Raw genomic sequence first — 13,421 nt, 5'->3', positions numbered from 1 at the left:
TTTTACAGAAAAGGAAACTGTGGCCCATGACTATGATTCATGAAATATTTTGACATACTCTACTTTTTTTCAGAAGCCAAGATCCTCCTCATTCAAAATGCAACCCACAGTTCATAGAAGCATGCTTACTTGCATGTATGAATTCAATAATAATCATATCATATGATGAAAGAAGAAACATCTGGTTTAGTAATTATTTAAATAGTTGCAATTTAATGTTTTTTCTCTGTTGCAGTAATTCTTACTTTTACAGCTGTCAATTATTGGTACTTCAAATCTCTCCAATTAATTTGCAGACTTACTCTTAGCAAGTGTTACAAACCTGTCTCTCTCTCCTCTTACCCTTTACATCAGTGCCCTAGGGATGGAAATGCTTTAATCATCCATTTTATGTAACAAAATTTTAGTTTTTAAACTGTACTATTCTGGAATACAAGAGAAAGAAAAATAACATCAGTTTGTTTTACTGAGCCAATTTAATTTAATTTACAGGATAAAACTTAGATTCTCCTTACACGCTCAATGCTGATGCATTGTTTGAATGCTTAATTGAAGTAACAAATCAGGAGGAATACTACTTGCAGATTCTTATAACAGAATACTGCAGCTTCTACCGTACTCAGTATAGTATATATACTAGCAACATGGACAAAACCTACTGTGAGAACGAAGATACTGCAGCTGTACTTCTGCTCTGTCTCTCTCACCTGTGCTCTTGCAGAATTAAGAAGATGGAGAGAAAATGCCCCAAAGGAGGCCAAACCATGGATTGTGTGGAGATAAATTGCAGACATAAATTCAGGTCCTTTCCCTTGGCTTCGCCTCTTACTGAAAGACACAAAATGCTGAACTGTAAAATCTTTTTCTGACCTGAACTCCTGAAGCGCCACAGCCAAGTGTCTACATGCTATTCATCATTTACATCATGAGCTGGCATACTTCAGGATAGCACGTAGATAAGCAAACATCAAAATGGCACAGGCTTTTGTGTTCACTGTGGTGTATCCAGAGAGAATTTGAAACACTGTAGAAGTGAAGTCCAATTGAAATTTTCCTTTAAAAATTGTTATCAAATGCAATGCTTCATTTCTAAACAAGGCTTTCAGGATGTTGAATCTCATCACAGTTCCTCTTTCTTTTCCTTAGAAACTAGTTTTTCTCATGCATATTTCTGTGGGAGGCATGGGAATTCTGAGAAATAGTTGAAAACAAAGTATTTAACCATCGAAACTGAATTTATTACTTTCTCTGAGAGTGATGGAGAGTAAACAAGCATTCTCAGATACCGATTCCTCATTTCCCTAACTTGCATCCTGGAATTTCCCATTTTCTCTCATCTCAGTGACTCTGTTTTCCTCTTTTTCTCTCTCCAGCAAACACTTCAGCTCAGCCTTGTCTTCTGGGAAAGCCCTCTTTTTTCCCTCAGTTAACTCCCTTTTCTGCTGAAGTAAAACATACTCAAATAAACACTGTGTTCTGGAGTTTGGTTAGTGGACTTCATCACTAATGTCTGACATATCTCCCTGGAAAATGGAGCACTGGCAAAGCTCTCTGACCTATGGCAAAGCAACTTTCCCACATGAAGTTGCTTGGCATGCCTTGCCTCTCAGAGAGACAGCTCATCCCTATCAGTGAAGTAGTCTGAAATCCCCAAACCTGTTTGACCAGCAAATCAATTTAAGATCTGACAGAATACATAATGAAGATGATACCCTGTTCAATAATACTCTGAAAACAACAAAATTTTCAGAAATAGATGTTCAGTGGGAACTTCTGAGGGCTGGTCATTGTTAAATGGCAGGCAGGCATCCTTTCTGAGTTTAAGACTCTAAATTTAGAAGTTTATTTTAAAAAGTCTTGTCTGTAAAATATACTTCAAGTATTAGCATGTTATATTGAAAACTGCTTCAAGAAGTGATGAATTCTTATGTTTTATTGTACGTAGAGCCCTTACATTACAGTTTTATACCACATTCATTCTCTGATGTTTTAGCTGTTGTTATTTTCATTTTTTTTTTTTTCCATGGATCTACTTTGCTGCCTTTCTCAGTTTCAAATGAACTTAATAAACTAAGTGTTATATTTTAAGTAAGAGTTAGGAGAAAAAAAAATGCAAGAAAACATTTGTAATTACTCTGGATCAAGATACACCCTAACTTCTCACACTCTCTGATCTTAAAAGCTTTTTGATATCAGAGGAGATATAGCACTGTATAGAAATCCTCTCTTTGTTTACAAGAGACGTGAAACCCAGGCCTCCTAATATCTATGGAAATTTTCCCAGGGTTTTACCCAGGACAACTTCCTCCTTTGAGAGATTGTTTCTGCCCATGAAATCATGCAGGGATCAGTCTCGAACCAGGACAGCCACCAAGACAAGCAGCAAGGAGAGAAGGGGAGAAAAGGGGCTCAGACCAGAAGCACCCTTTCTGATGCTGCCTTAAAGTGTCCAGGAGACTCCAATTCACCAAAATTTCTATTTTGAAATTTTTCTTGCTATTTCAAGACATGAGAGTTTTCAGTGAATGTTCAGACATCCAAATTCTAGACTTAAGGTATATTGAGAATAAATCCAGAAGGTTAAGAAGTTAGGCTGAAAACTACTTGACATGGTCAGATGGGCAAAATTACTCAAAATCATGAATTTATATGCGTGTTTATATTTCAGGTTCCAATTTCAGAGAAAAGAGCACACAACACATTTATGAGTAGAAAATGCCTGCAGGCACTGGACACTGCCATTTTGGGATACATTAGTAACCACTTAAACTGATTAAAATTTTTGTGTGAAGGAATAAATAAGCACTATCATCAGAAAGAAGAAATTTTGCATGAAGAGGCTGACATTAAAATTGACAAGAACAGAATCGTTTAGAAATTAGAAAGAAGATTGAACAAATGTGCTGTGAACACAGGTCTTTAATAAAAATTCATAAATGTTTCTTGTCACAATCAGTCTGACTAGAAGCCCAGTTTGAGGGTTATGAACAATAACAACAAAAATAAAAATATTCAGCTGATAACTAGAAAGACAGACCTTTGTCTGACAGTTGATTCAACAACCTTCAAAATGTCTCTTAGTGCCTTTAATTCCCACAACTGTTCCTACAGTGTTGGACAGGGCTCTCTCTATGATGTCTTTCACGCTATTCTCAAATTTCCTTACAAAGGAAACATTGGTGAACAGGGGGACTAAGGTCTCAGACTACACATGGCCAGGCTTGGTACGTGGGAATCAAGGCCCTGGAGTTTCTCTGATTTCACTTTTTTTGTTTCCTTTTTTATTTTAATTTATTTTTTTTAGAAGTGTTCCTAAGATTGTTGAGAAGTGTCATTTGTAAGCTCTTTAAATTTAAGAAATCTTCCTTGGATTCAGTATATGACAGCTGTAGTGGTTGTTTCTGGGCTGAGAGTGATGCACTCTATTAAAAATGAGTTTTGTTGTTTTCTGAGAGGAAGCAAATCAATTCTCATTTAGGAAATTGATAAAATGGTTTCTGCCTTGAAATCTCTGTTGCATCTGGGACTCCTTAAGTAGTTGTGATTTTCATCTTTACCATTATATAGCAGCAAAAGACTTTCAGGGCTTACGGACCTATGGGATTGCCTAAAAAAATTCCTTATTCACTGCACAAATTAAGATGAGGTAAAAAACACTTCTCTGTGATTTCCTGTGTTTCACCCCAGTAAACTTCTTGTGAAGCCAAGAAAGAAAATGCTTTGAGATTGTTAATGCTTCAGATGCTGACTTTCAAGTATAGCTTTTTTCAGTGGCCTAGGCACCTGCTAAACTGCTTGTGTTGATGATCACGCTATGCAGGTACAGCTATACTGAAATTACTGCTGAAGTTAGTGACTTTGCAATTACAAAGTCTTCTCTAGGGACTCATGGAATAAGTTTGTAGTAGCAGTCTCAGCACAGTATATGTATTCTTGATGGCCACTGGCAAATTGTAGCAATAAGAAATCCTACCCTATGAATATCAATTTCCATTTCTGTTAAAATTACCTTTAGAAAAAAATTCAGTCTTCATCTTTCTAAATAACACTAGTTACAAAACAAGGATTTTCCTTATTTAATTACAATTTATTTTTGGATAATTGCTTACGTTTACTGTTAACTCTTTTCATTTGTGTTATTTATTTACATCTGAAAAGCAATTCAAGGAATGAAATCTCAGTTTATGTCTCCAATGAATATGAGATTTTCTAGTTTCCTTGAAACTTACTAATTCAAATTAAAAATTATTTTTTTTCCTCTTTCCTTATGTTACTCTCTCCCTATTTTATGGCACATAGAACCATTAAAAAAAAAAAGTAAGCTAGAAAAAAAGTCTATCATCTGAAGACTGAGATACCTCCTGTTCTTCAGCCAGCAGCTCTGTCAAACGACTCTGAGCTTTGAAGTTGTTTTTCTTGTTTTGTTGCTGTTGATGGCTTTTTATTTGCTGTTGTTGTTTTTTTTATTGTTGTTTTCAAAGGTAAGCAAGATGAATGCAGTACATTGGCATTCAATGTCTAGAATTTTAGATTGAAAGCCTTTTTCCAAGCCATTTCTCTCTTGATGTTTTGTTTTGTTTTGTTTGTTTGGTTGGTTGGTTTACTTACACCAAGGCTATCTCAGCTCCACTTTTCACACTACAAAACCCAATTATATAAGTACTATCATAGATAGTTGGACTAAGGAGCATGCAAATAAACATGTATTTTATACAGGTAATTAGCTGTTTTGTTGAATTAGGATAATAAGGAGTAGTCACTACTTTACACTTTGTCAGTTTAGGATACGTATTTTGTACAGAAAAAATTATATCCCTTCCTTTTCAGATCCTACATGACAACTGCTGACTTTCTGCTCTTTAAAAAAAGGATCTTGTCTTTCATAAGCATATGCTGTGCTATGCTATGACTCCTTACTAGGTAGTTACTGTTCAGTCTTTCACCACCTACCACTAATAATTTTTTTCTTAGACCAGCAAATAGTTCATACAAACCAAGAGAATACCTTCTATCACCATATTTTAGTTTTCATAAATTTTAACATTCTGATAATTGTATATAAAAATTTCTGCATTTTCACATTGAGAACAATTTTTGAGATTAATGCTACACCAGCTTTTTATATATAAAAAGAAGAATTACTTCAATAGTAGTATTTAATTTAGTTACTCACTTCCATATTAATGAGAATGGCTTAGAAACATTGAAGCTTTTCATTTAGCTACAAATAAGAAATCAGAGTAAGTACATGAGGAAAAATCACTTTTAATAATAGGTTATTCAGTTTAAATAAGTAGTAATCTTATGTACCTATCGTTAAGAAATTTTAGTTGTAATTATAGATAATAAGGAAAAATACACCTTAAAGGTGGCTGACAAATTAATAGGAAGGGGAAAAAATGCATACCTGCTGCTTTAGTATTTTTATAAACGTACCATAAAGTACCATTACATACCATTATAAACTTATGGGCAAAAGGCATTCTTATTTTTCCTAGTCTATGGTGTGCTGAGAATACTCAAGAACCTTTTTAGAACTGATTATACTTCTTTAACCCTTTTACCAGTGTTGCATTTATAATCTCCCTTCAGTTCACCATTTCCCACTTCAGGCAAGAATCTAGACTATCATTAGGAATACTCCATTTAACAGGTACTTCACCGTGACAAAGCTGATGTTGGCAGTTTTTTGTTTTTATTAACAATAAAAAAAGCTTGGCATTTAAAGAACAAAAATTAAGTGATAAGGTGAGCATCACAATCAACAGTAAATAGTCTGAGGAAAAACAAGTGTTTTGAAAGACTCATAATGATTTGGTATTTTTAATCATCCAAGAATTTGGGTTATCTTTTCCACTGTTTTGAGGGTAATGAGCACTATTGCAATGTGAGCATTAAATGCCGCCCCACAAATAATGAAACAGGTACAGAATTCTGTGTGAAATTTTGAAAACTCACCCCTTTGACACTCTTGCTGAACACGGTGTTTTCAAAGAGGAAAGCCTCACAGCAGTTCCCTGCTGTACTTGCCTGTCATTTCTATGGACCCCACTTGAAACACCTGATTAAATCAGTGCATTGCATCTAGATGAATACCTGAGTTTTTACAGTGCTGACACATGTTCTGGAACATCAGCTGTCAATCTTCCATTGATTCACAAGGGGAAGATCTGGGAAAGCCAGCTACTCCTGGCTGCAGAGCAGCACATGTGTTGTCAGCTCCCTTTGGAGCACTGGCTATTTCTGAAGTCGCTGTTAATGACTCTGGGAGATTACACAATGCACAAAGGTATGGGCTGACTGGTGTACAGCTTCATTAAAATAAGATTCAGATCTATCGACGCTATGAAATACTGTGTTGTATGTTTCTCTTTATTTTGATCAGTCAATCTGTCTTGTGCTATAACATACCATGCCAGCTGGGAATCCAGACTTGTCATCTGCTTGAACATGGTTGATAAGAAAAAAATAACTTTATGGAGGTACTTTTCTATTTTTAATTTTTCATCTGTTAATGGTTTTCTGTACTCCATTAGCAGAAATAGCTGCAATGCTTAAGGTTAATGAAACCTCAAAGGTCCAAACCGCTGTCCCCTTGGAGGGCAACATGCAAATTGTTAGAAAACATGTAGATATATAATAAAAATTCAAAGTTGAGTCTGTCTGCTGGTCCCTGTAGAAGAGGAAAGTAGATGCATATGGAGTCTGGGTTTCATTTTATGCTTACATTGAGCCTTTAAAAGACTGCTGCTGAGCACATCCTCAGAATAACAAGCAGCATTTACAACTTCATCCTCTAAAAATTTATATCACTTCTGCAGCATTAACCCTCTAGAATGTTACAGGGAATATGACCGTTTCTACATTTGGATGATCACTGAAATAAATTGACAGCATTAAAGAATGCATGTTGCAATGATGCAACAGGTGTTTTGGCTAAAATCCTGAGCCACTGAATGAAATCATGTCTCCATTTGTTTTTAATGTATCTGGCATTTCACCTTCAATGTCTACCCCTAAGACTGATCCAAATAATTTTGTCTGACCTTTGGCTGAGTCCAAGACCGCTAGTCAGTGTCTTTACTTTCAACTCCATACAACAATTAAAATGCCACAGCAAAGTTTGTACTTCCCAGCCTGTTTGACCAGAGTCTTGAAGTACAAGTGGTCTTTGGTTGACTGACGTGCATTGTACCTGTAGCATGGGCCATGTCTGACCTCACTGTACCAAACTAATCCAGAGCTTCAATGTATTCTCATACAAGAAACCATGAATTATTATTATTTTTCATTAAATTTGCCCGTGCAATGTCTGTTTTATGTTTCACTTCAGCCTTTTAAATTAATGGAGGCTGTTGAGCTAAAGAGCTCCATCCTGGTTGTATGACACCTAGTAAGCAGCAGAAAATAATTATAAACCTCATAACCGCAAAGGATTATTTGTCTGTTCTCTAGGAATGGGAAGAGGTAAAAAAAGCCTCTTCCCATCTACAGCAAAAAGTATTGCCATTGTATGGTACTGTATGCCATACTCAGATGTGTTTACTGAATTAAAGGACAGCTATTGCATGCAACAGCTCTGCAAAGTACTTGGATATAAAGCTAGAAGAATTTATTCTGATGTTTATTTAAAAAAGAATCCTGAAACAGAGAAGGGAAGAACAATGCTTTCAGGTACAAAAGTGTATGTAGAAAATTGCTCTGAATCTCCACAGGAAAAAGAAAAGTTTCAGATGAAATGATCAAAATCCATGCATTTGATAATTAGCAGGTATTTTTCTTCCTGAGGGAGGAAACAGGCAGTGAGTAACTATATTCCTGCTTATTGCTAATGCACAGGAGCCTGACAACAAGAAATCTTTGAACAAGAAAGTGCAGCAACAGTCAGTCACATTTTCACTCTGAGAATACTTGGACAGAAGACTTCATTGTTTGCTGACAAGGGAAAATGAGGAAATTCTCTTTGTAAAATTAACTATGGGATGCTACCAGATTTGTTTCACTTTTGGATTTTTGCCTTTCTATTCTACAACTAAATATTTGCTCCAGACAACATTATGTACCCAAAATCTGGAAGGATTTAGTTATTACCATATTACACAGTAATATCAAGTCCTTTGTGACTTGATTGTAATTAGGAGAAGATTAGGAAATTTCTGATTAAATTTTGTTTGCTTTGTTTCTGTTTGTTTGGTTGGTTGTTGTGGAAAAGGAAGATATGCTGAAACCAAATATTTTCAAGTGTAAAATGTATGTTCCAGTGAGAAGTTCAGAAAACAGAAAGCTATGGTGTATTTACTGCATACTTGCTCTGAGTCTGGGGTCGCCTGGATGTGCTTTTATGCAAAAGAAGGCCTAGGTAGAATAGAGCCCAACAGAAAAGGGTTTGCAGAGCCTCTTGCTTCCACATGACATGGCCAAAAGACTGGCAAGATACGTGCCCCAGCTGCCAGGCTTTGACTCAGCCACAAGAGCCCTATGGCTTCTGGCTCTCTCTCAGTCCATGGAGACAGAACATTACAAAAAAAAAAAAAAAAAAAAAAAAAAAAAGAGTGAAGATCAGAATACAGGCATAGACATTTAGAATACTGACATCAGTTCCACAAACCACGATCAGAGAGGTCACCTATTCTGTGTTAAAATACTTTCCTGGAGATGGGAGTGATGTGATCATACCCTGTGTATACCAGACATCTCACATTTTTAGAATTGTCTGCTTATGCCAGTATGTCAGCCCATTGGATAACAAAATTACTGCATAAAGTAATTCTGCTGTAAATTGAGCTTTCTACTTTTCATCAAAGTTAAAAAATAACTGACAGATGGGGAGTATGATAGTTCAGGAAAACCACTGTGCTAAAGCATCTAACAGTTTCCCAGACTGGACTACACATCTAGCTGTACTGGAGTTTAAATAAATTCATGTTTGCTTGAACCCATCTATGTACGTATACTGTAAATCTTGGCTCTCCTACACTTGCAAATACTATTAAAAGTAGGGAACTAGGGTTGAAAGAAGTGTTCCCTGCAATCACAGATAACACAGCTATAGTCAGTAGGAATGCTGGAATGTTACGAAAATTTATATTTATTAAAAAAAAAAAAAGCATTAGAATCATAATTGTGTGCTCAATAAAGTTTTGGCACAGTGTGAATAAGTTTCCCTCAAATTAAGAACGTGCAAACTGTCTTCACAGACGATATCTTGAAGCCTTCAAAACAGTTTCAATGCTGCATTATTTTTTATGATTCATTCCTTTGAGAAATGACACATTTTCATATTTATTCAAAGGTTTCCAATGGATTAATGCTTCTCTAAAGCCTGTAATGTCATTATGGCCATTACTAAGGCAAGAAAAGAAAATGGCATGACCACACCATCATGTCAGTTGTGGTGACTTCCCCATATATATCCTGACCTTTCTATGTGTTAACACTATTGCTGGGTTAAGACTATCCTATTGTAGTGTCAGAACTTATTCTGTAATCTCCCACTTGTTTGCATTTGATCCATTCAGTGGCAATATCAGAGGCATTAGATGCTTCTTTATCTTGAAGGATTATGGTTTCACAAGTACTGAAATAATGAAATAATGGATCAAAGGAAGGCATTATTTATCTCGTTTGTTGGTAGTATTGGTTTTTGCTGTTCATTATTTTTTTGAGAACAAACACTTCAACATATAATTTCAGATAAATTGTGTAGGAGAGAAAATGAAGCACACGGTCGTTTCATTGGTTTTGAAACTTTGAAAAAAGTTTTACCATTTTAATTTTGTCTTCTGCAGATTTTAATGAACAAAATATGAGTGGTTCTTTGGAAGGAAGAGTAGACAACTCAAGACTAGTGCCTGCTCTTTAATTTTACTCATACACTTTGCACCCTTCCTACTTTCGGCAGGCTTTTCCAAATAGTGCAACCAAAGTACAAAAAAATGCAAAATCAAAAAAAGATTGGCTGAGAAAAAAAGGGAAGTCAGCATTGAAGAGTGTAGCATCGCTTATACCACATGGTATTCAGTCACATCTCTTTTACAAGCAATTGATATTCTCCACAGCCTGAGCATAATGTTATCAAGAAGGTTAGAAGGATGTTAACATTTCATTAATCTTGCCATTGATTTTTTTCTGCATTCTTCACAACAAAATTCAAAATGCGACCTCTTATTCCACTGAATTAGTTCCAGAGCACTTGGCATTATCGACCTCTTAATGAAAAGTAATGATGACTTTTTTGATTCAGTCTTTCAAGTAAGCACACCAAGCACATTTAAGATACGGACACAAATATTTCACTTAATTGAAATGAAATAATACACTGTTAAAGACTAAAATGTACATTAATGTATCATTAAATTAGCATATTTAAGCACACAGAATTCAGGATATTTAAACTGCATAATTGGGATCTGATGCTACAAAGATCTGAGTTTGGCAATAATCCCAGACTTGGGAAAATAATGAATTTTACAAGTAAATGTATGCACATGTTTAGAGCATTCTAAGCCTTACATTTATAGTGAAAATTTGACAAAAAGAAATATTTTTGCATACAAGAGAAAGAACTGTTCATTTGTATGGGTATTTCCATGCTTTTCCTTTCTATTTTAAAGCTAGGAAACAATTTGGATTCTTTCAGTGACTTTTCTTCTGTGCTCACAAGCTGCCACCAGACAGCTGAGTGGATTTCCTTCATGCAGAGCCTCACACAAATATTTATGCACAGACTGAGTTCAGTGTATGGGTATGGATCCCTTCTGTCTTGTATCCGTGTAATTAAGGATTAACTCCACTAGGTGGAACATAAAAGATGAATGGCTTCATAACTGGAGAATGGGTAAAAGTTTGCTATTTTATCTAAGCAATTTACCATTCCTGAGAAATTCTTTGAGGAATAATTCCTGGGCAATCATCTAAGCAATATGCAAGAACAGCAAATAATGAAATTTCGTTTTTTCCTTGTATTTTTTTAGATAACAAGGACTATGATGCATATCTATCTTATACCAAAGTGGATCCTGATCAGTGGAATCAAGAAACTGGAGAAGAAGAAAGATTTGCTCTTGAGATCTTACCAGATATGCTTGAAAAGCATTATGGATACAAGTTGTTCATACCAGACAGAGATTTGATTCCCACAGGAAGTAAGTATGTCTTTATGTTTGCGTATTTTCTACACGACGTATGCTGTGGTTGCATATATTATTTAAGTATTAATTCTATGCTTGTCCCTTTCCAATGTCATCTTAACTCTATCATCTTGTGGAATAAGATAAGTCACCAAATATGCTTGATGTACATTTCCTAGATAAGAAGATTATATTTTACTAAGTGTATTATATTCATTGAAGGTGAGACAGTGCAGACAGGGCATGCATAGGTAATGGAAATTAATAAGATTAATATTTATTCACAGATTATTTGAGAGTCTCCACACCTAGGAATTAATAAAGAGGTTTTTATTTTCTATTCCTACGTGTTTCCTTGGAAATATATCCATCACACTAATATAAAAACAACTAAATAATTATCGCTATCCGTCTATACAGAGACTCAGACAGGAAGAAAGCAGTTGTCTTTGGTCTAAGTCAAGAGCTGAGAGAAAACATCTGCAGCAGAGTAAATAAAAGACTGCTGGTAGATAAACTGTAGTGGAGGCACTGGATCATTTTCAGAGACTGAAACTGAGAATTGATTCCAACTGAAATAAGTAGATTTTTTTCATATATATTTAAGGTATTCCAACCTATGCTCAGTAATATTTGTAAGTTGCAGTTTGTAACTTCAGTTGTAGGCGTTTATAAAACTACTAAGTTCAAACTATTTTATTGAATTCATATTTATAAGAAAGGATAAGTAAAACACAACCTTAATCATAAGCACATGGATATTTTCAAATCTACAGTATCCTAAACATTAATTTGCAGGACACAGCTCTGTTTCTGTGGATACATGAAAGGAAAAGAACAATCTAGTGAATCAGTAGACCTTAGAATGTCATTTGCTTTATAGGCTGACAATAAAACACAGCTTCTGCTCTGTTGCCTATCTGGGTGACTTTTTAGAAAATGGTGATGGATAAAATGATGATGGACACGCTTGTTCCAATAAAGATATAGGCATAAATTGACAGTTCATTTGCAAACACTACCAAAACGTAGCCCAATGGGAAATAAATATTTCACTGAATCATAGAATGCTTGAGGTTGGAAAGAACTTCTGGATGTCATCTGCATCAGCTGTCTTGTTCAAGCAGGGTCATCCAGAACGGGTTATCCAAAAAACTTGTCCTGGCAAGCAAAGTTTACATGTTTGAAAGTGATGTTTTTGCAGCATTCAGAGAACTTTTCTGGGAGAAGGGCGTTTGCTTCTGTTATTTCTCTCCAGCCTATGGGAATGAAATATTTTCTTGCCTTGATTTTTGAGCAATTGTCTTATTTTGTAGCCTACATTGAAGACGTGGCAAGATGTGTAGACCAAAGCAAGCGACTGATCATCGTCATGACCCCAAATTATGTGGTAAGAAGAGGCTGGAGCATCTTTGAACTGGAAACAAGGCTTCGGAACATGTTAGTCACAGGAGAAATTAAAGTGATACTGATTGAATGCAGTGAACTGCGAGGAGTTATGAACTATCAGGAGGTTGAGGCCCTGAAACATACCATCAAGCTCCTCACTGTCATTAAATGGCATGGACCAAAATGCAACAAGTTGAATTCCAAATTCTGGAAACGTTTACAGTACGAAATGCCTTTTAAGAGGACTGAACCCATCACACACGAGCAGGTTTTAGATGTCAGTGAGCAGGGGCCCTTTGGGGAACTGCAGACAGTCTCCGCAATTTCAATGGCTGCTGCCACCTCTACTGCTCTTGCCACTGCTCATCCAGATCTACGCTCCACCTTTCATAACACATATCATTCACAGATGCGCCAGAAACACTATTATCGAAGCTATGAATATGATGTACCTCCTACCGGCACCCTGCCGCTTACCTCAATAGGTAACCAGCATACCTACTGCAACATCCCTATGACACTAATAAACGGGCAGCGGCCACAGACAAAAACTAACAGGGAGCAGAATCCAGAAGAGGCTCACACAAACAGTGCGATACTGCCCCTCTTGCCACGGGAGACCAGTATATCAAGTGTCATTTGGTGACAGAAATGCAAGGGGCTGTCCATCCCCTTGAGTAGAAGCTGAGTCTGCAGTCCGGTGCCTGGAACTACATCCTCGACTGCTGCTGTTAAACATGCATTACAATCGATAATATATGAGGAAAAACAGGGTCTTGTACATACGTTTTTTGCAATTTCTTTGTAGCATCGGTCTTCCTGTTTTACCCATGTTCTCTTCCCATACACATTTTCGACTTTGTTTTATATGTCATTGGAATTTGTATATTTACATTTTTTTAA

At 36.0% G+C, this 13,421-nt stretch overlaps 1 protein-coding gene across 1 annotated transcript in view; it reads left to right on the top strand.

Annotated features, from left to right (window-relative positions):
• Window positions 1-13,164, top strand: part of IL1RAPL1 (interleukin 1 receptor accessory protein like 1) — a 584,229-nt gene extending 571,065 nt beyond the window's left edge. The window contains exons 9-10 of the mRNA XM_042810633.1: window positions 10,974-11,144; window positions 12,446-13,164. Coding sequence (XP_042666567.1) covers window positions 10,974-11,144; window positions 12,446-13,164 — 890 coding nt within the window. The remainder of the gene's footprint in view (window positions 1-10,973; window positions 11,145-12,445) is intronic.
• Window positions 13,165-13,421: the final 257 nt, after the last annotated feature.

The sequence above is a fragment of the Centrocercus urophasianus genome, unplaced genomic scaffold (assembly GCF_019232065.1).
Source record: "Centrocercus urophasianus isolate 14NV4802_14NV808 unplaced genomic scaffold, USGS_Curo_1.0 seq_12, whole genome shotgun sequence".
NCBI lineage: Eukaryota > Metazoa > Chordata > Aves > Galliformes > Phasianidae > Centrocercus > Centrocercus urophasianus.
The sequence above is the reverse complement of the archived record's forward strand: the minus strand, read 5'-3'. Positions and strand labels throughout refer to the sequence as shown.